At 43.7% G+C, this 19745-nt stretch overlaps 1 protein-coding gene across 2 annotated transcripts in view; it reads right to left on the bottom strand.

The window, feature by feature from the left end:
* LOC120982402 (cholesterol 24-hydroxylase-like) overlaps positions 1-19745 on the bottom strand; it is a 53702-nt gene that overhangs the window by 13347 nt on the left and 20610 nt on the right. The window contains exons 1-3 of one of the 2 annotated variants that reach the window (XM_040412521.1): positions 4460-5223; positions 3538-3615; positions 624-705 (exon numbers count right to left, since the gene is read on the bottom strand). In XM_040412521.1, coding sequence (XP_040268455.1) covers positions 624-705; positions 3538-3615; positions 4460-4596 — 297 coding nt within the window. In that variant the 5' untranslated portion in view covers positions 4597-5223. Of the gene's footprint in view, positions 1-623; positions 706-3537; positions 3616-4459; positions 5224-19745 lie in introns of those variants that run through there. The other variant, XM_040412522.1, reaches the window with a different exon arrangement.

Genomic DNA, 19745 nt, shown 5'->3' with positions numbered 1-19745 from the left:
AGACTAGGATGGAGGTTCATCGTCCAGCAGGACAACAACCCCAAACATCCAGCCAGAGCTACAATGGAATGGTCAAGCATATTTATGTGCTAGAATGGACCAGTCACAGTCCAGACCTAAATCCCATTGAGAATCTGTAGCAAGACTTGAAAATTGCTGTTCACAGATGCTCTCCATCCAATCTGACCCAGGTTTTTTGCAAAGAAGAATGAGCAAAAAGTTCAGCCTGTAGATGTGAAAAGCTGGTAAAGACAGACCCTAAAAGACTTGCCACTGTAATTGAAAGTGAAAGGTGGCCCTACAATGTATTTACTCAGAGGGGTTGAATACACTTCCCAGTTAAATTTTTCTTCACACATACTTAATACTTTGTGTTGGTCTATCACATAAAATACCAATAAAATACATTTAAGTTTGTGGATGTAACATGAAAAAATGTAGAAAAGTTCAAGGTGAATGGATGCTTTTTCAAGGCACTGTATTTCTGTATATATTTGTGCATGTGATGCATTTCTGATATATTGTTGCCTTGTTAATTGCACACTCAGTATATGTAGATCAGGAGAATTCAAGAATATAGAGGAATCTGACTAAATAGATATACAGTATGATTGGTTACTTGCCTTAACCCATTCTGGACTGATAACAATGACAAATGTACCGTGTAACATATTAACACGTACCACTGGACCGTACTTCTCAACCCTAGAAAATAAATGTTATCATGACAATACAGAAACCTTAGTGGATAACGACCCCTCCCCCTGATCAGCTGTTTGAAGAGAAGGCAGCGCTCATATATGAGAGTTGCTTTCTCTGCTCTGTTTACCTGCTCATTTGCAGTGGTGAGCAGAGTAACTACAAGTATAGTGTTGTCATGGACGTTCCCGTGACAGGTGGCAGGAGATCGGTGAGACTGGCAAAACGTGGTTTGGTCTGACATGTTTTCCGTTTTGGATCAAATGACGTCTGTGTTGTTTCTGGTGCTTGCCGCACCTTCTTTCCCCAGATGTGGCTATTATGGTAATTTAACCTTCTCTATTTATTGTTGTTTCTCCCACAATGCTGTGCGGTTTATAACTTCTGAGTTGTGGATTGCTGGTGTGTGGATCTCAGCTGAGTTCCTGGTGCTGCCATAGCCACTTGAAGGTAAGTGTTTTCTTTCCCTTTTGTATTTTGTTTGGGTTATTTTGTGTGTTGCATTTCCCTGTCATTTGTATTAAGGCCTGAGGGAGACTCCTGTTCGTCCTTCCTTTTGGAGGAACAGGTTGTCTCAGTCCTGACATTAGTACCAGGGTCCTTTAGGGTGAGTTAGGACACTAGGTATTCCTGTGTATGAACTCACCTACCTCTGGGGTCTGTTCATACTGGTAGTCAGGACTTTGATTAGGGGTTTACTAGGAGGTGTCCATCTCCTTTCCCTAGTTTCCAGGCCTTATTCCCTCACCCCTTTCCCTCCTATGTTTGGTGTGGTGTTTCCCTCCCACACCCAAACGTGGCAGGCGTCCCCTTTCACTTCTATGGGACAGCTTAGTCTGGGACGCCATACTTATCATTTCCCTGCTCACCACTGCAATTGCTGCGACAAGCAGGTAAACAGAGCAGAGAAGGCATCGCTCGGTGAGGGTGCCAGGAGGCAGACCGCCGCTGATCTGATATTGATGACCTATACTCAGGATAGGTCATCAACAGTAAAAAGCAGACAACCCCTTTAAATACATACTTGAAAAACATTACATACAGTGCTACAGAACATACAGGGTCATACAGGGTACCTCCTACATCCAGTAACGTCTCCTGATGTAGACGTTCTCTTTCTCCTTTCAGATCAGACCGCCATGATGATTTCTTTTAGCAATCTCTTCTCTCAGAGTTTAACAAACAGAAATCTTAGTTTCCTACTTTTCCATCATCCTCCCACCCCCAATACTGTACCCACTCTGCTCCCCAATATTATACTGCAGAAATAGTTACCCTGAAAATACTGGTACCACACCGATAGTGCCCCCTCAATAATTATTGGCACACAAAAATAACTGCCCCCAGCAAATAGTGTCCAACATTAATTAGACCTCCATGTCAGACCCCCCAATATCAGACCTCAGCTTAGATTCCCTTTAAACCTGCATATCAGACCTCACACCAGACCCCCATTAGTCCTCTCAGACCCCCCTATATCAGAAATTAGATCAGACCACCATTAGGCCTCCATGTCAGGTGCCCCCCATTATCAGACCTCAGATTAGACCCCCATTAGACCTCCAGACCACCCCCATATCAGACAAGACCCTCATTAGACCTCTCAAACCCCCCATATAAGACTTTAGATAAGACTTTAAAATAAATTAATTAATTTAGCTCTCCTGCTCTGCCGCCATTCTCAAGGTCTGGCGGTCTTCCAGGCTCTCTTGTCTTTTTGAGGCCTGACACACCAGAGCGTCCCCAAGAAGAGCAAGTGTAACACCCCAGAGTGGTGTTACCACTTCTGCACCTTGCTACTGTCTTTATTGGTCTAACCTCATGTCATCTTATGCATTTATTCCAGATCCTCCACACTGTGCATATCTGATGTTATGTAACTGTTCATGTGTTGTAATGTGCCTGGTTCACCAGTAGGTGGCAGCAAACATGGCAGAGCTATACTTAGATAGAATGGAACTTACCATTCCATTCTAACACCCCTCTGTGGAGAAGTGGTCTAGTCCCACTTCCTGCAGGAAGGGTGGGGACCAGTTTCTAGATTAGTCTAGCTTACTCCCAGCTAGGGGAAGGGTGTACCGGGGCAAGTCTCTGCTGGACGTGCCAAAGCCAGCCAGAGCACCCTTTGCTGGCCATGGAGGCCAAAGCTTAGAGCCTCAGGAGCCAAGAGAAAGGTTCCCTAGCCTGATCTAGAGATAGACCATACAAAGAGAAGTGCACCATACAAGAAGAAGCAAAGTTATACAGTCAGCCTGTCAGTACAGCAGAGCCAGAGAGAAACAGATATAGCAGAGTGGAGTTTGCCTGCCAGTTTCATGCTAAAGCCTGCTGGGACCAAGACAGAGTCTGTAAACCGTTTTGGAGAACGTTTATGCAAAGTAAAGCTGCTGTTCTACAAGGTCTGGACTCAATCTTTCTTTCAAATCCCTCAATTATTCCCCCTATTTATTGCTTCGGAGCCAAAGCCTGGGGTCCAGAAGTATCCAGGTAGGAGCACCGTGACACACATAAAGGGACATTTTAGGCCGCACTATACCACTAGAAAAATACAACGCCACTGGCAACCTGGTTTAGGGACTCGGTTGCAACTGCAACCACTGCAATCTCTATAGCTACACCAGTGCTATTGGGGTACTATAGGGCTCCTTACTGAAGGGAAACTGAACAATTGCTTTGATCACTGGAGGTCACATAATGAGATTCTGGCATCATCTTTCTATGTAGATCCAATCCCTTCTGCAAAAACTTATGTTCGAATAGCAGTCTCCACAAAAACATTTGCAACAGTAATAGTAAATGATATATTATAGTAGCCAGTGATGACTGGTGACCACTTACCATTCCAGGAAGGTGTCATACATAACCATATTATTCTTCATCAGCTTCATTATTGTTGGTGAGTGTCCAAAGAGAAAACTGCAGAATAAACACAATCTACATTGTATCGAATCTCATTAATTGTTTCCTTGGAGCAGTTATAGGGGTCGATAGGACACGGCTACAGGTAGAATTACATGTGGTGATTTTGTGGCACTTTTGCTTTTCGTGACATGCCATGCTCTAAATGTATGGAGCAGATGAAGGACGTTGTGTAACGCCTCTTCTTCCTAACGTGTGCGGCAGATGGTGAGAGTCGCTGCAACCAGGAGGACGAGTTTAACTGTTGTAAAAACAGGAATAACTGAAAAATAATGACTTTGCAGAAACTGAGCGGACCTGTTACACCCAATGTATATACAATGACAGTACTGGAGCACTATGATCACGAGACAGAGACATACATGTACTGAAAAATCTGAGGGCAAAAGTCTCATTCTTGGTAGCCATTCTGTGTATGGGACATTAGACTGCCAGGACGTACACATTAAAGGGGGCTTCTGTAAGTAGAGTTTAATATTTCTATAATGAAACATTCTGCTACTTTCTAATATACTTTGTAACACAACAAGGTTTCTCCTTGCTCCTGGTCCCCGTCTCACCGGTATGCTGTATCTGATGACATCATTGTATATAGCATGCTATATCAGTGCATGTGCTCCACTTACAGAGATTTTATTTAGCAAAAGAGCTTGTGGTCCCCCAGATAAAGGGTCCGGTGTGATTATGAGCTCTTCACCCCCTATTGCTACTCAATTAAAAGTGGGGATTTAACTAAATGAAACATCTGCACCCCTCAAACTTTCTTTTCCAGCAGAACTGCAAGACATTGTTGTGTGCAGAGTAATATTTTCTCTCTGTCTACCCCCTCCTCGCTCCTTACCTGTCTCTGGGGGAACCAGGGATGTGGTCATACTTCATATGTATGTAGTAGATGTATCCACAGTAAAGAAGGAAACAGAGGACAACCAGGATCAGGAGCAGAATAAGAGCCGCAGTCATAAAAGTCCACAACCCCATGTTTTCTTCTTGTATCAGCACAGGTCAGGGGCTGCAGCTTGTGACATCTACTGAGACACAAAGCAAGAGGCAGGCTGCACAATAAGTCACAGCGTCCCTCCCTCCTCCAGGAGCACAAGGAGGCGCTTATCACATTCTTTGGCTGAGGCCTTATGCATTGGTGAAGTCGGTGTATCATATACTAAAGACTGCCATGTGTAAAGCATCGGACTGGCCCACCAGATACCATATCTGCTAACATAGTGGGCCCCAAAGATCCAGGAGAAAAAAAAAATGATTTGGAGTTGTCTTTGAAAACAGTAACTTGCCACTATGATGTATTTCTTTAAATCAAAACCAATTAGACTTTATTGATGATGATTTCCTCTGGTAGGCCCTAAGAACCCAGTCTTATCCTGAATGTGTAAAAAGCCTGCTGATGGTTAACCTCACCAGTTTACACCATTAACGTGTCATCACAATTTTGTTCATTTGTAGTTAAAGCCGGTATTTATACCACTCTCACCAGCAGTGCGGAAATCCGAGGAGAAGCTGCAATTCACAACAGTCAGCAAACCATAATATATTTAAAATTTCTGTATTCCAGGTGTGGACTGTTCTAGTTACCGTAGCTAACTGGTCTGAGCAAGTCCAATGCTATGGAGACCCAGACATCTTTAAAGGGCTTCTGTCACCCCCAAAACCCTTATTTTTTTTTGGGCTTGTTAAAATCCTTATTTAACTACTATTCCCTATATAGGGATCTTACCTTTGTCTGTGGCTTCTGTTCCTTAAAAAACGATCTTTTAAAATATGCAAATCACTTCACTACCAGCAAGTAGGGCGTCTGCTTGCTGGTAGCCGCCGCAAAAAAACGCCCCCTCCTCCTGTTGATTGACAGGGCCAGCGAGCGCTCTCCTCCTCCGGCAGGCCCTGTCATAATTTTAAATCCCGCGCCTGTCTTCATTCGGCGCAGGCGCTCTGTGAGAAGAAGGCTCGCCTCCTCAGCACTCCCTCAGTGCGCCTACGCCGATGACGTCACCGAAAGAGAAGACGTCATCGGCGCAGGCGCACTGAGGGAGTGCTGAGGAGGCGAGCGTCCTTCTCTCAGAGCGCCTGCGCCGAATGAAGACAGGCGCGGGATTTGAAATGATGACAGGGCCAGCCGGAGGAGGAGAGCGCTCGCTGGCCCTGTCAATCAACAGGAGGAGGGGGCGGGTTTTTTTTACTTCAAAATGTTTTTATTGTTTCATATAAATATGAATATACACCGATAGGCGAGAGAAGATTAACAATGACAAGATCATAGATACAGTACAGACCAAAAGTTTGGACACACCTTCTCATTCAAAGAGTTTTCTTTATTTTCATGACTATGAAGGCATCAAAACTATGAATTAACACATGTGGAATTATATACATAACAAACAAGTGTGAAACAACTGAAAATAGGTCATATTCTAGGTTCTTCAAAGTAGCCACCTTTTGCTTTGATTACTGCTTTGCACACTCTTGGCATTCTCTTGATGAGCTTCAAGAGGTAGTCCCCTGAAATGGTCTTCCAACAGTCTTGAAGGAGTTCCCAGAGATGCTTAGAACTTGTTGGCCCTTTTGCCTTCACTCTGCGGTCAAGCTCACCCCAAACCATCTAGATTGGGTTCAGGTCCGGTGACTGTGGAGGCCAGGTCATCTGGCGCAGCACCCCATCACTCTCCTTCATGGTCAAATAGCCCTTACTTTCAAAGTTTTCCCAATTTTTCGGCTGACTGACTGACTGACCTTCATTTCTTAAAGTAATGATGGCCACTCGTTTTTCTTTACTTAGCTGCTTTTTTCTTGCCATAATACAAATTCTAACAGTCTATTCAGTAGGACTATCAGCTGTGTATCCACCTGACTTCTCCTCAACGCAACTGATGGTCCCAACACCATTTATAAGGCAAGAAATCCCACTTATTAAACCTGGCAGGGCACACCTGTGAAGTGAAAACCATTTCAGGGGACTACCTCTTGAAGCTCATCAAGAGAATGCCAAGAGTGTGCAAAGCAGTAATCAAAGCAAAAGGTGGCTACTTTGAAGAACCTAGAATATGACATATTTTCAGTTGTTTCACACTTGTTTGTTATGTATATAATTCCACATGCGTTAATTCATAGTTTTGATGCCTTCAGTGTGAATCTACAATTTTCATAGTCATGAAAATAAAGAAAACTCTTTGAATGAGAAGGTGTGTCCAAACTTTTGGTCTGTACTGTATATCGGCATGCTTATACAACAACCAATACATTAGTTATACAGATATTGCTATAATCGGTATATCGCATTGTCTGGTAGAACATGAACTTGGGGAAACATTTCAAAAGGGGGAGAAAGGAGGGGGGGGAGACTAAGGGGATGAGGGTATAGGATATTATGAGTCATGATGTCTTACATTCCCTCTCAACATGAACTATTACTAGAGAACAGAGGGGGGTAGGGCGTTTTTTTGCGGCGGCTACCAGCAAGTAGACGCCCTACTTGCTGGTAGTGAAGCGATTTGCATATTTTAAAAGATCGTTTTTTTAAGGAAAAGAAGCCACAGACAAAGGTAAGATCCCTATATAGGGATTAGTAGTTAAATAAGGATTTTAACAAGCCCAAAATAAAAAAAAAAGGGTTTAAGGGGTGACAGAAGCCCTTTAACCACCTCAGCTCCCCTAACTTAAACCACCTTAATGACCAGACCACTTTTTACAATTCTGCACTACACTACTTTCACGGTTTATTGCTTGGTCATGCAACTTACCACCCAAATGAATTTTACCTCCTTTTCTTCTCACTAATAGAGCTTTCATTTGGTGGTATTTCATTGCTGCTGACATTTTTACTTTTTTTGTTATTAATTGAAATTGACCGAAATTTTAGCAAAAAAATGACATTTTTCACTTTCAGTTGTAAAATTTTTCAAATAAAACTAAATCTCCATATGAATTTTTCTCTAAATTTATTGTTCTACATGTCTTTAATAAAAAAATGCAATAAGTGTATATTTATTGGTTTGCGCAAAAGTTATAGCGTTTACAAACTATGGTACAAAAATGTGAATTTCCGCATTTTGAAGCAGCTCTGACTTTCTGAGCACCTGTCATGTTTCCTGAGGTTTTACAATGCCCAGACAGTAGAAACACCACACAAATGACCCCATTTAGGAAAGTAGACACCCTAAGGTATTCGCTGATGGGAATAGTGAGTTCATGGAAGTTTTTATTTTTTGTCACAAGTTAGCGGAAAATGATTTATTTTTAATTATTTTTATTTTTTTTACAAAGTCTCATATTCCACTAACTTGTGACAAAAAATAAAATTTTACATGAACTCACCATACCCCTAACGGAATACCTTGGGGTGTCTTCTTTCCAAAATGGGGTCACTTGTGGGGTATTTATACTTCCCTTGCATTTTAGGGGCCCTAAAGCGTGAGAAGAAGTCTGGAATCCAAATGCGTAAAAAATGCCCTGTGAAATCCTAAAGGTGCTCTTTGGAATTTGGGCCCCTTTGCCCACCTAGGCTGCAAAAAAGTGTCACACATGTGGTATCGCCGTACTCAGGAGAAGTAGGGCAATGTGTTTTGGGGTGTATTTTTACATATACCCATGCTGGGTGAGAGAAATATCTCTCTAAAAGTCAACTTTTCCCATTTTTTTATACAAAGTTGTCATTTTAGAGAGATATTTATCTCACCCAACATGGGTATATGTAAAAAGACACCCCAAAACACATTGCCCAACTTCTCCTGAGTACGGCGATACCACATGTGTGACACTTTTTTGCAGCCTAGGTGCCCAAAGGGGCCCAAATTCCTTTTAGGAGGGCATTTTTAGACATTTGGATTCCAGGCTTCTTCTCACGCTTTAGGGCCCCTAAAATGCCAGGGCAGTATAAATACCCCACATGTGACCCTATTTTAGAAAAAAGACACCCCAAGGTATTCCGTGAGGGGCATGGCGAGTTCATAGAAGATTATTTTTCTTCGCACAAGTTAGCGGAAATAGATTTTTTTTAGTTTTTTCTCACAAAGTCTCCCTTTCCGCTAACTTGGGACAAAAAGTTCAATCTTTCATGGACTCAATATGCCCCTCAGCGAATACCTTGGGGTGTCTTCTTTCCAAAATGGGGTCATTTGTGGGGTGTTTGTACTGCCCTGGCATTTGAGGGTCTCCGCAATCATTACATGTATGGCCAGCATTAGGAGTTTCTGCTATTCTCCTTATATTGAGCATACGGGTAATGAGATTTTTTTTTTTCATTCAGCCTCTGGGCTGAAAGAAAAAATGAAGGGCACAGATTTCTTCATTCGCATCGATCAATGTGGATGAAAAAAATCTCTGCCAGGACATAGGAGCTCCGCCCCAACATCCAAACCCACTCAGCCCGTATGCCCTGGCAAACCCGATTTCTCCATTCACATCAATCGATGTGGATGAATAAATCATTGCAGGGATTTTTTTTTTTTATATATATATACAAAGTGTTTGCCAAAGCATATGAACACCGCCCCTCAGCTCATAAGCCTCGACAAACGTATCTTTTTTACTGCAGAGGAGAAATCTCATCTTGCAGCGCCGCATACACCAACTTTTGTGTAATCGGACAGCAGCGCAATGCTTCTGTCAGAATGCACATCAGTGCTGCAGCTGGTTCATCGGTTGGTCCACCTAGAAGGTAAAAAAACCAACAAAAAAAAACAGGCCGCAACGCAATAAATTTATTAACATTAACTTTATATAACATTTGAACAGAACATTAACTTTTATAAACTTTATTGAACTTTTGGAACAGAACATTAACTTTTTTGCTTACCAATGATTTTTTATTTTTATTTTTTTTACCTTTATAGGACAAACCTCTCCTTCCCCATGGGACAATGTGCAAAGCGCAAAGCGCCCAGAGATGTGGCGAAGTACATTATGCACTTTGTCCCAGGTGAAAGGAGAGGTTTGCAGCAGCTGTGAGTGAAAGGGCCCTAAGAGCCCTATGTGCCTGTCCTGTGTCACGCAATCCCTATGCTAATAGTGTACCTACTTCCGGAAACACTCACCAAAGCATAGGGCAGGGTGGTCAGAGCAGTCAGGACAGAAATAGCGGGTGTCACGCCTTATTCCACTCCTGCTAAAGACACGACATTTTTTCGGGGTGGCGGTTGGTTTGAAGTACCAGCAAACACATTGTGGAAATGTTGCTCGTGTAGACGGCTCACTACACTGGTGGTTGGGGCCACGGAACCTCCTGGATACAGGAGGTTCTCGATGATCTCCTCCTGAAATTTGAGGAAGGATCCTGTTCTCCCAGCCTTACTGTAGAGAACAAAACTATTATATGCAGCCAATTGAATCAAATACCTTCTTATACCAGCGTCTGGTGCAGCGGGACACTAAATAAGGAGCCAACATCTGGTCATTGAAGTCCACCCCTCCCATGAGCAAATCATAGTTGTGGACACAGAGGGGCTTTTCAATGACACTGGTTGCACGTTCTATTTGTATTGTCGTGTCTGCGTGAATGGTGGAGAGCATGTAAACGTCACGCTTGTCTCTCCATTTCACCGCGAGCAGTTCTTCGTTACACAAGGCAACCCTCTCCCCCCCTTGCAAGACGGGTGGTAACGAGCCGTTGGGGGAAGCCCCGGCGACTAGGTCGCGCGGTGCCACAGCAGCCAATCTGTTCTAAAAACAAATGCCTGAAGAGGGGCACACTTGTATAGAAATTGTCCACATAAAGATGGTACCCCTTGCCAAATAAGTGTGACACCAAGTCCCAGACTGTCTTCCCACTGCTCCCCAGATAGTCAGGACAACCGACCGGCTCCAGGGTCTGATCTTTACCCTCATAGACTCGAAATTTGTGCGTATAGCCTGTGGCCCTTTCACAGAGCTCATACAATTTGACCCCATACCGGGCGCGCTTGCTTGGGATGTATTGTTTGAAGCCAAGGCGCCCGGTAAAATGTATAAGGGACTCGTCTATGCAGATGTTTTGCTCAGGGATATACAAATCTGCAAATTTGGTGTTAAAGTGGTCTATGAGGGACCGAATTTTGTGGAACCGGTCAAAAGCTGGGTGGCCTCTGGGACGAGAGGTGCTGTTGTCACTAAAGTGCAGGAAACGCAGGATGGTCTCAAATCGTGTCCTGGACATAGCAGCAGAGAACATGGGCATGTGATGAATTGAGTTTGTGGACCAATATGACCGCAATTCATGCTTTTTTGTCAGGCCCATGTTGAGGAGAAGGCCCAGAAAAGTTTTAAATTCAGAAACTTGGACGGGTTTCCACCGGAAAAGCTGGGCATAAAAGCTTCCCGGGTTGGCGGCTATAAATTGAGTGGCATATCGGTTTGTTTCTGCCACGACTAAGTCCAAGAGCTCCGCAGTCAAGAACAGCTCAAAAAACCCCAGTGCCGATCCGATCTGAGCTGGCTCAACCCGAACTCCAGACTGGGCGGTGAAAGGGGGAACTACTGGTGCGGCTGAAGTTGGGGGCTGCCAATCAGGGTTTGCCAGCACCTCAGGGACTCTAAGGGCTCTACGGGCCTGTCTGTGCGGTGGCTGCGGCGGGGGAACTAATGCACGTGCCACCGTACCAGATTCAACTGCCCTTCTGGTGCTCGCCACTTCACCATGTTCTACGGCAGTGCTGGTACTAGGTCCAGGATGGGCTGGTGTATGCCTCACCACGTAATACGACAGCGCCAGCCCCACTCTGCTGCCCTTGAAGCGGATCCTGCGCAACCTGTGGTCTAGCAACACGGGACCGGGTACGCCTGGTGGTATCAAGGACCTCAACCTCATCGTCCGAACTTTGGGTCAGACTGCCACTGCTTTCTACAGGTTCGTATTCTGACCCACTGGATTTGTCAGATGAGGGTTCCCATTCCTCATCCGACTGGGTCAGAATCCTGTAGGCCTCTTCAGAAGAATACCCCCTGTTTGACATTTGGACTACTAAATTTAGGGGTATTCCCTGAGACTACCCAAGAAAAAAAGCAAGCCTGTCTTACAAATGGGAGGCTAGCGAAGTACCGGAGGCCGCTGCGATTGATAAAAAATAACAAAACGGATTTTTTTTTTATCGCCGCAGCGCTTGTGAAGTGATTGTGCAGTGATAAAAAAAATATATAATTTTTGTCACTGCGGCGGGGCGGGCGTGGGTGAACGCACGTGTGGGCGACCGATCAGGCCTGATCGGGCAAACACTGCGTTTTGGGTGGAGGGCGAGCTAAGGTGACACTAATACTATTATAGATCTGACTCTGATCAGTTCTGATCACTTACAGATACTATAAAAGTACCAGTGACTGCGGTGCGGTGGGCTGGGCGCTAACCGACGCTAACTACCTACCAAAGGGGCCTAAACTATCCTAAACCTAATAGTCAATACTGGTGGAAAAAAATAGTGACAGTTTACACTGATCACTTTTTTACCTTTCCCTAGTGATTGACAGGGGTGATCAAGGGGTTAATTGGGGTGATGGGGGGTGATCTGGGGCTAAGTGTGAAGTGTTTGGTGTACTCACAGTGATGTGTGCTCCTCTGCTGGGACCAACCGACAAAAAGGGCCCAACAGAGAGCACAGAAGCCATTTAACACACTATATTTATAAATATAATGTGTTATATGGCTTCTGATTCGATTTTTCAAAAGTCACCAGCCTGCCAGCGATGATCATTGGCTGGCAGGCTGGTGACGAACTTCTCCTGCGTCGATTCCCGGCCCGCACTGCGCATGTGCGGGCAGGCTATGCTCGAAATCTCGCGTCTCGCGAGAGGACGCATCAGCGGGTCCAGGAGGAATAACAGGGCCGCCGCCAGGACGCAATCCTGCGTATGGCGGTCCTGAGGTGGTTAAAAAGTGGGTTTTGGAAATTTTCTGAAAAATTTCAAGATTTGCTTCTAAGCCTTCTAACGTCCCCAAAAAATAAAATGGCATTTATAAAATGATCCAAACATGTAGTAGACATATGGGGAATGTAAAGTAACAACTATTTTTGGAGGTATTACCATCTATTAAAAAAGTTGAGAAATTTGAAAATTTGCTAATTTTTCAACATTTTTGGTAAATTTATAAATAAAAATAAATTTTTTTGACTCAATTTTACCACTGTCATGAAGTACAATATGTGATGAGAAAACAATCTCAGAATGACCTGGATAAATAAAAGCGTTTTAAAGTTATCACCACACAAAGTGACACATGTCAGATTTGCAAAAAATGGCCTGGTCCTTAAGTGAAATATGGCAGGGTCCTTAAAGGGTTAATATTTAGCTCATTGTGAACGTGAACATCTACTATAGATGAGTCATCACCCCACTAGATAAAGAATAGGTCCTCTATATATATTTTTATCAAATATGTTTTTATTGAGTTTTCACAAACAAGATATTTCCAAACCAGGTATTGCAAATTTAGTAAATTATTGAACATGGGAAGTAGAATGGTAAGAGCTACTTACGGCTGGAAGGTTAGGATCGCTCCCCTTCGGGTGAAGGGGGGGGGGGTGTAAGTAGGAGATGGACACCTATCCGCAGTTACATATACTTGTAGTTACTCAATTACCAAAATTCAAGGTAACTGTTATGTACCACGTAGTGGAATGTTATGTGGATCAAAGTCGCAAGGGATAAAACATTCGTCTCTTATCACCTGTCGCTCTCGGGATTATTCTGTAATTGTAAACGGCCACACATATGTGGCAACGTAGCTAACACATCATATCAAGTCCAATTACTGCATACCACCTTACTTCATACCATGGCAGTTGATGTTTGACACCTAACGTGTGTTAATTAAGAAATCATAAGGGTGAAGTAGGCAGTATTGTAGTGCATGTTGTCATAGTATATAATGGTGTATTATACTATATTTTGTCGCAGTATGACATGTCAGAGTGTTCCTGAGTAAGTTCATTCCGTGAGGGTCAAGCAGGATAGCCATTTAAGTGCTGGAGCATCTGTAACTTTTCCATGGTGTCCAGATGCGCAGGAAATTGGGATGGGATCTGTTCGCACAGCTCGCCAGCTCCTCCAAAAGGTAAATTTGATCAACTTTCTCATGCCATTGTTCTAAGGTCGGAGGCTCCGGATTGAGCCATTGGAGGGGAATTAGCGATCTGGCGGACTGGACTAGCCATCTAGGAAGATCAAACGCCTTCGGGGTCTAGCCTGGCGTAGGTAGCCACAATAGTACTGAGGTAGGTGAAAGTTTAATGGAGAAACTACAAATGTGGTTTATTTTGCTTTCTATTTGGTCCCAAAATCTTTTAATACTGGGACATGACCAGAATATGTGGCTCAACGAATCCACACCTAGTGAACATCTCCAGCAAGCACTTGTTTCCCGTAGTCCCATTTTATGTAATTTATCTGGACCGTTATACAATCTCAACATAGTCTTATACGAATGTTCTTGATTTCTAACGTATCTGGAGAAACCATGTAATCTTAGGTGTATTTGATCTACTTCAGCAGGAGTGAAAGATAGCCCCAGGTCCTTTTCCCAATGTTTGATGTAGGCAGGAGTACTTCCACAAGACATGGACTGCAAGCTCCTGTATAGTAGAGAAATGACGTGTTTGGGAGTCGATGGATTAGCCATTAGTTTCTCAAACCAGGTCATCTCTGCAGCCATGTCATATTTGGACTGCAATTGTATACAGGCTGATCTGAACTTCATTTGAGCAAGGAAGTTACCCTTTTTATATATAGGGAGCAAATTCTGTCCATGCCAGTGGGGGTTTGAATATTGGATATTAGCTCTTTTATGCTTATTAAATTAAAAAGGCACCAAAAGGATGAAGGAAGGGCGGCTTTATCTGGGTAAAATATATATGGGAGTAAGTGAGAAGGCATGTAACTTGAAGGGCTGGATTTGTAGCAGTTTAAAAGTGGTGTGAACACCTTTTGTTAGACCTTCTGGCGGAGAGTATGATCCGACTCCTACAGCAGAACTAACTAGTAGCCCCTAATAAATATGCAAATAATGTTGTATAAAATATAACAAAATGCTAATTAGTAATATAAATACATACACATAGGTGAAACATGGGGAGGGGGGGGGGGGGAGGCCCGTAGGACCCCTCCACCACAAAACCCCTGGTAATAGAGACCACCCGAGAGCAACTACAGGTCACGACCCATGGGATATATAATAAATAGTGCCAGTAAACAATTCACATATATGCAGCCTGGTTAAATGCAAAGTGTAAACATAATTGGAGGAATGCTGTACTTATAAGCAAAAATATCCTACAATCCTGCATTGTGTAGAGACCATTGAAAAAAGGGAACCAGTGCCCAATATCAAGGATGCATGGTAACAAGTCTACACAGTAGGGCATAGATACACAAACTGCATGGCAAATATAATGACACTGGCAGCTATAACTCATATCGGACAGGTGACCCGAGGCTCCCGGTGTACTGATGCCTCAACACGCGTTTCGCCAACCCACTGGCTTCGTCCTGACTTGGTTTTTATACTTTTTATATATTGGGAATCTTTCTGCTGTTTGATAAGGTGAGTCATTAATTTGTTACCTTTATCCCTGTGAGAGATCTGACAGATATAGATGTTGAAACCGGAGCATGGTCCGAAATCGTTATAGAACCTATAACGGATCTTTTGAGCAGATCTAGGTGATTATCGGAAATGAAAACATAGTCCAGTCTCTGATACGTGTGATGTACTGGTGAATAGAATGTAAAATCTTTAGTGGAGATATTTAAGGTTCTCCATGAGTCTACCAGATGATTTTCCTTTAGTGTTTTTTGGATTTTCCCTATGGATTTTTAAGAAATATTTGAGGTTCCCCTAGATGTGTCTATTTTGGGACCTAGAGAGACATCTCCACCCACCACGCGGATGCCTTCGGCAAAGGCTTAGAATTTGGCTAACGTGCTTTAAATCCAAATGTGCTGGCTACTGTTGGGGGCATAAAGGTTAGCTAGCGAGATCATAACATGTCCAATTTTCCCCTTTACGAAAACATACCTCCCTTCTGGGTCAGCTTGTGTAAGGATGTGTTCGAATGGTATTTGTTTAGCTATAGCTATACTGGTCCCTCTCGCCGCTGATTTGTATGTGGAGTGAAACCAATGCTTATAATGTGTAAGTGGAACCTTAGGGATTCTGCTGTCTTTCAGGTGAGTTTCTTGTAGGAAGCAGATATCAGATTTGTATTTCTTCAGAAGTGTAAATACCTGAGACCTCTTTTGTGGTGTGTTGAAACCTCTGACATTGAATGAAGTAAATGTTAAAGTTGCCATGGCAGTGAAGCAGGATCACGAATGTGTTTCAAGGTGAAGAATTTCCCGAGAACAACCTGTGGAAAGGTATAGAACAAGAACTTAACTTGGAAACTATAAAACAAAAAACATACACTCAGGCAACTGTGAACCAGAAGGCATGGTGAACCAGAAGGCACCCCGTGCCATGGAAAACACGAGATGGAGAATAGCGCTCCTCATGTGAGGCCGAGAAATGTGGAGGCAGAGGGTAGTAAGCAAACCTGCTGATCTGGCACCACAGAGCCATGCCTTTTAGAAAGATGTAGATGCTGCCCTCCAAGATTGTGATTGTATACGAAATAGAGCCCCCAGTAAGGTTTCCCCTCGAGGGGATGCCCCACAGAAAACGTTTGGGGGATGCGTGCTCAGCCCACACACAATTTTTTTTTTTTTTTTTTTTTTTTTATATAATGTGGAGGGAAATACCAGAGTATTAGAGTGCAAAGACTCGAAAGGTGAGTCTGATATAAGTAGAGCATCTTAGTTTAGATACATCACAGTAGCTATTGAGGAGCCCTTTTCTGTACTGTACACAGGTTGATGTGTATTGCAGACCCCTTCTTGTATTATTCAAATACTAGGTGGTTTCAAAGTGGGGTTGATTTTTCAACAGCTTATACAGTAGAGCACATTAGGTTCCTCCAATTAAGGTTACTGAGTTAGTGGAGATAACTGGAAGAGATACTGGTGTAGGAAACTGAGAAAAGAACATAAAGTGAAAAAACGCACATGTGTAAGAACATGAGAGGCATAAAGGACATAGAGAACTAAGGAGAAAAGGAGAGAGAGCAGGCACTTAGTGTCTGTGCTTGATGGTAATGATGGGGTCGATGCTCTCAGTCCTTTCCCCTCCTATAGGTTGGTGACTTGGACTTGGTGACCGCAGACCATGGTTCTGTCTTCGGTAGTGGCGGTAGATTCAGTGTTGCCAAGACTCTATGCGTATCGGGCCAGTCCCAAGATGAGACCTGAGTGTTGGAAGATCTGACAGTGAGTGAATTATGAATCTTCTCCCCCCTTTGCTGAAGGTGAGGCCGAATGGATAACGCCAACGATACATTATTATTTGGTTCCTCTGGAATTCCGTAAGAGGCTTAAGAATGCGTCTTTTGTTTAGCGTAGAGGGGGCTATCTCTTGGTACATGTGGACAGCTACCCCATCATGAAGGAGATCTTTCTTATCCTTTGCAGCTTGAAGCAGAGCTGCAGCGTCTCTGTAGCTAAGTAGGCCGCAGATCACGTCCCACGGTGGTTCACCCTTTCCTGGGACAGAGCACAGTGACCTGTGGATCCTTTCTATAGTGACCAGCAAACACCCAAAAGGGCAGAGAAGATTTGTGAACCTACTTCAGGTAAGACGTTGGGCTAAATAGTTTCTGGGAGGCCCTTCAGTCGTAAATTCTTTCTTCTGCTTCTATTCTCTTGATCCTCAATCAAGAGGAGAGCGTTATTGAAGGAATCAAGCTGGGTCTCCATGTGCTTAGCTATGGCCGCACTGTGTTCTGTGAGCTGTGCCTGTTTGTGTTCTAGAGTTTCTACTCTCTGGCCCATTGATCGCATGTCATGGCGCATATCTCTCACTTCTTTTAGCAGTGGAGCTATTGCTTGTGAGAGTGACTTCTTCAGGAAGGATTTCATGAGTACCTCGCTATCTTCTGTTTGTGGATTCTCTGTCACCTCTTTTCCGCCGCTAGCTCCGGCGTCTCTCTCGTCTTCCTCCGCATCAGATTCAGGCATATGGGAGAGCGGCGCCATCCTGGCCGCGCGCGCTGGTGAGAACGCCAGCTCTTTTTTTATATACTAGTCCATCTCCGTCTGCCCCTTTTTATGTTTGGGAGTTGCAGAGTGTTCCCTCGATCTTTCCCTCCCGATCTTCACCATTTTTACTTGATATGTGGTGTCTTTTTGTCGCTAAGCACAGATCACTGGAGCAGGAGCTCTTTCTCAATGCTCCATCTCGCTCAGCGGTCAGGCTCCGCCCCATCTATATATCTTTTTAAACAATACAATGTTGACATAGAAAAGAGAATTATTTGTAATGTGCATAGACTCAAAGCTGCCCATAAATAAATTGGCATAGGTAGGTGCTACCCGGCTACCCATCACGGTCCCAAGTACCTGATGGTATATCTTATTTCCATTTTGAAAAAAAATATTGTGTGTCAGTAGTAACTTCAAATTGTTCAGTATAAAGATCTTCTGTTCTTGGGACATATGGGAATCAGCTGTTAGAAAGCCGCCCATACACTGGATGCCCAACGTATGCCTAATATTAAAATAGAGTGATGTCACATCCATTGCTACTAACATAAAGTCATCTTCCCAGGTGATATATTGCTAATCACAGGTAAGCTGTCTGGAGTCCGGTAGGTAAACTAGGAAGGCTATGCACATATTTGTAATAGATCAGTGCATGTGAACCAATCTCCTCTGAGGGTGGTCTAAGTGCACCCCTTGTTTTTAACAATACCTCTGATGGTGACGATAGACTTTCCTGAGGAGTACACCAGGTGCTACCTCTGAGATGGATTCGAACATGAGGGAAACGGAACCTGGGTGTGGACCTACTGGAATGACCTCCAGATAGTACGAGACACCCAGAGGAGAGCAGAGGCTGATTTGAAGGGTTGGGACAAGTGTAAGTAAGGCAATGTCTGTGTACAAGGTCTGAGGTCAGGGCTGGTGGCAATATAGCAAAGTCTGTAAACAAGATCCGAGGTAAGGGGCAGGCGGCAAGATGGCAAAGTCCGTTAAACGTAATCTGAGGTCTGGTGCACAGTAATAGCAAGAGCAATGGAACCCATTACACTGGAATTAGATGAGTCAGGGACCAATATTGTTCAGGAGCCTTCCTGGTGAAGAAGGCGCCTATTTATACATACTGATCCTCAGCCATTGGCTGGGAAAGATTGAGGGTGCGCGCGCGCTGCCACAAATAAGGAAGAGAAGGACGCACGCGCGTGCACCCTATACACAGTCAGGAAGCTCTAAGCATGGAGTGCAAGCTCCAGCCAGAGCAGGAAGATGATGCCGGCGGCAGGAACTACATGAGGGCAGGGGCAGGAGCCGCTGTGGATCAGAGGACCAGCATCCATGCCGGCAGGAGAGAAGGGAAGCTGGCACGGTACAGAGGCAGGTGAGAAGCCCAGCATCTGTGCCAGCATGTGGTAGCAGGGGTGCTGTGCTAACAATATTGCTATAGTATTATATCTAGATATTAGGAAAAATTACTGGTGGCAGAGTGTGTATTGGCAAAGATAGGATGACCAGGGAGATTAGTTATACCCTTGTGTGCCTTGGAAAGGTGATAAAAGTAAGGGATGGCTGGGAAGGGCCTTACCATTACCAAAAAAAAGTATTTTGAATCCTTGATAATATTCATGCAGAGTGCTTCATCAACAAGGGTGGTAAGCTTATCCCTAATCTGCAGAAATGGGTTGGTAGTAACAGGCCGGTAGTATAGTTTGATAGTTTGTTGTCGGCAACTTAAAGACAGAGAAGCAATAAAATGTTCTTTCCCTTCTACAAACACAGTGAACACTGCTATTGAGAATTTACTTTTGAAATAATGGAATATTGGTGCCAGTAAGATTTCTGTATTCTGTGATATGTGACTTTAAACACGTAGATTCCAAAAAGACATTGCTAGTGTAAAAAAGATGTTGTTAATCTGGAATGAAATTATTGCCCCCTTCACCCACAACAGCAATATAATGATGCAGTAAAAATAGTAATATTTCTGTCTACGGCATAATTTGCATTTCATTTCACTTGTTTAAAAATGGTGTCATTGCTGTAAAATGATTTTGCTACAATGCAACATATTTAATAACACTGGACAGATATATGCA

The sequence above is a fragment of the Bufo bufo genome, chromosome 11, assembly GCF_905171765.1.
Source record: "Bufo bufo chromosome 11, aBufBuf1.1, whole genome shotgun sequence".
Classification (NCBI taxonomy): domain Eukaryota; kingdom Metazoa; phylum Chordata; class Amphibia; order Anura; family Bufonidae; genus Bufo; species Bufo bufo.
This window is presented reverse-complemented; position numbering and strand designations above follow the sequence as displayed.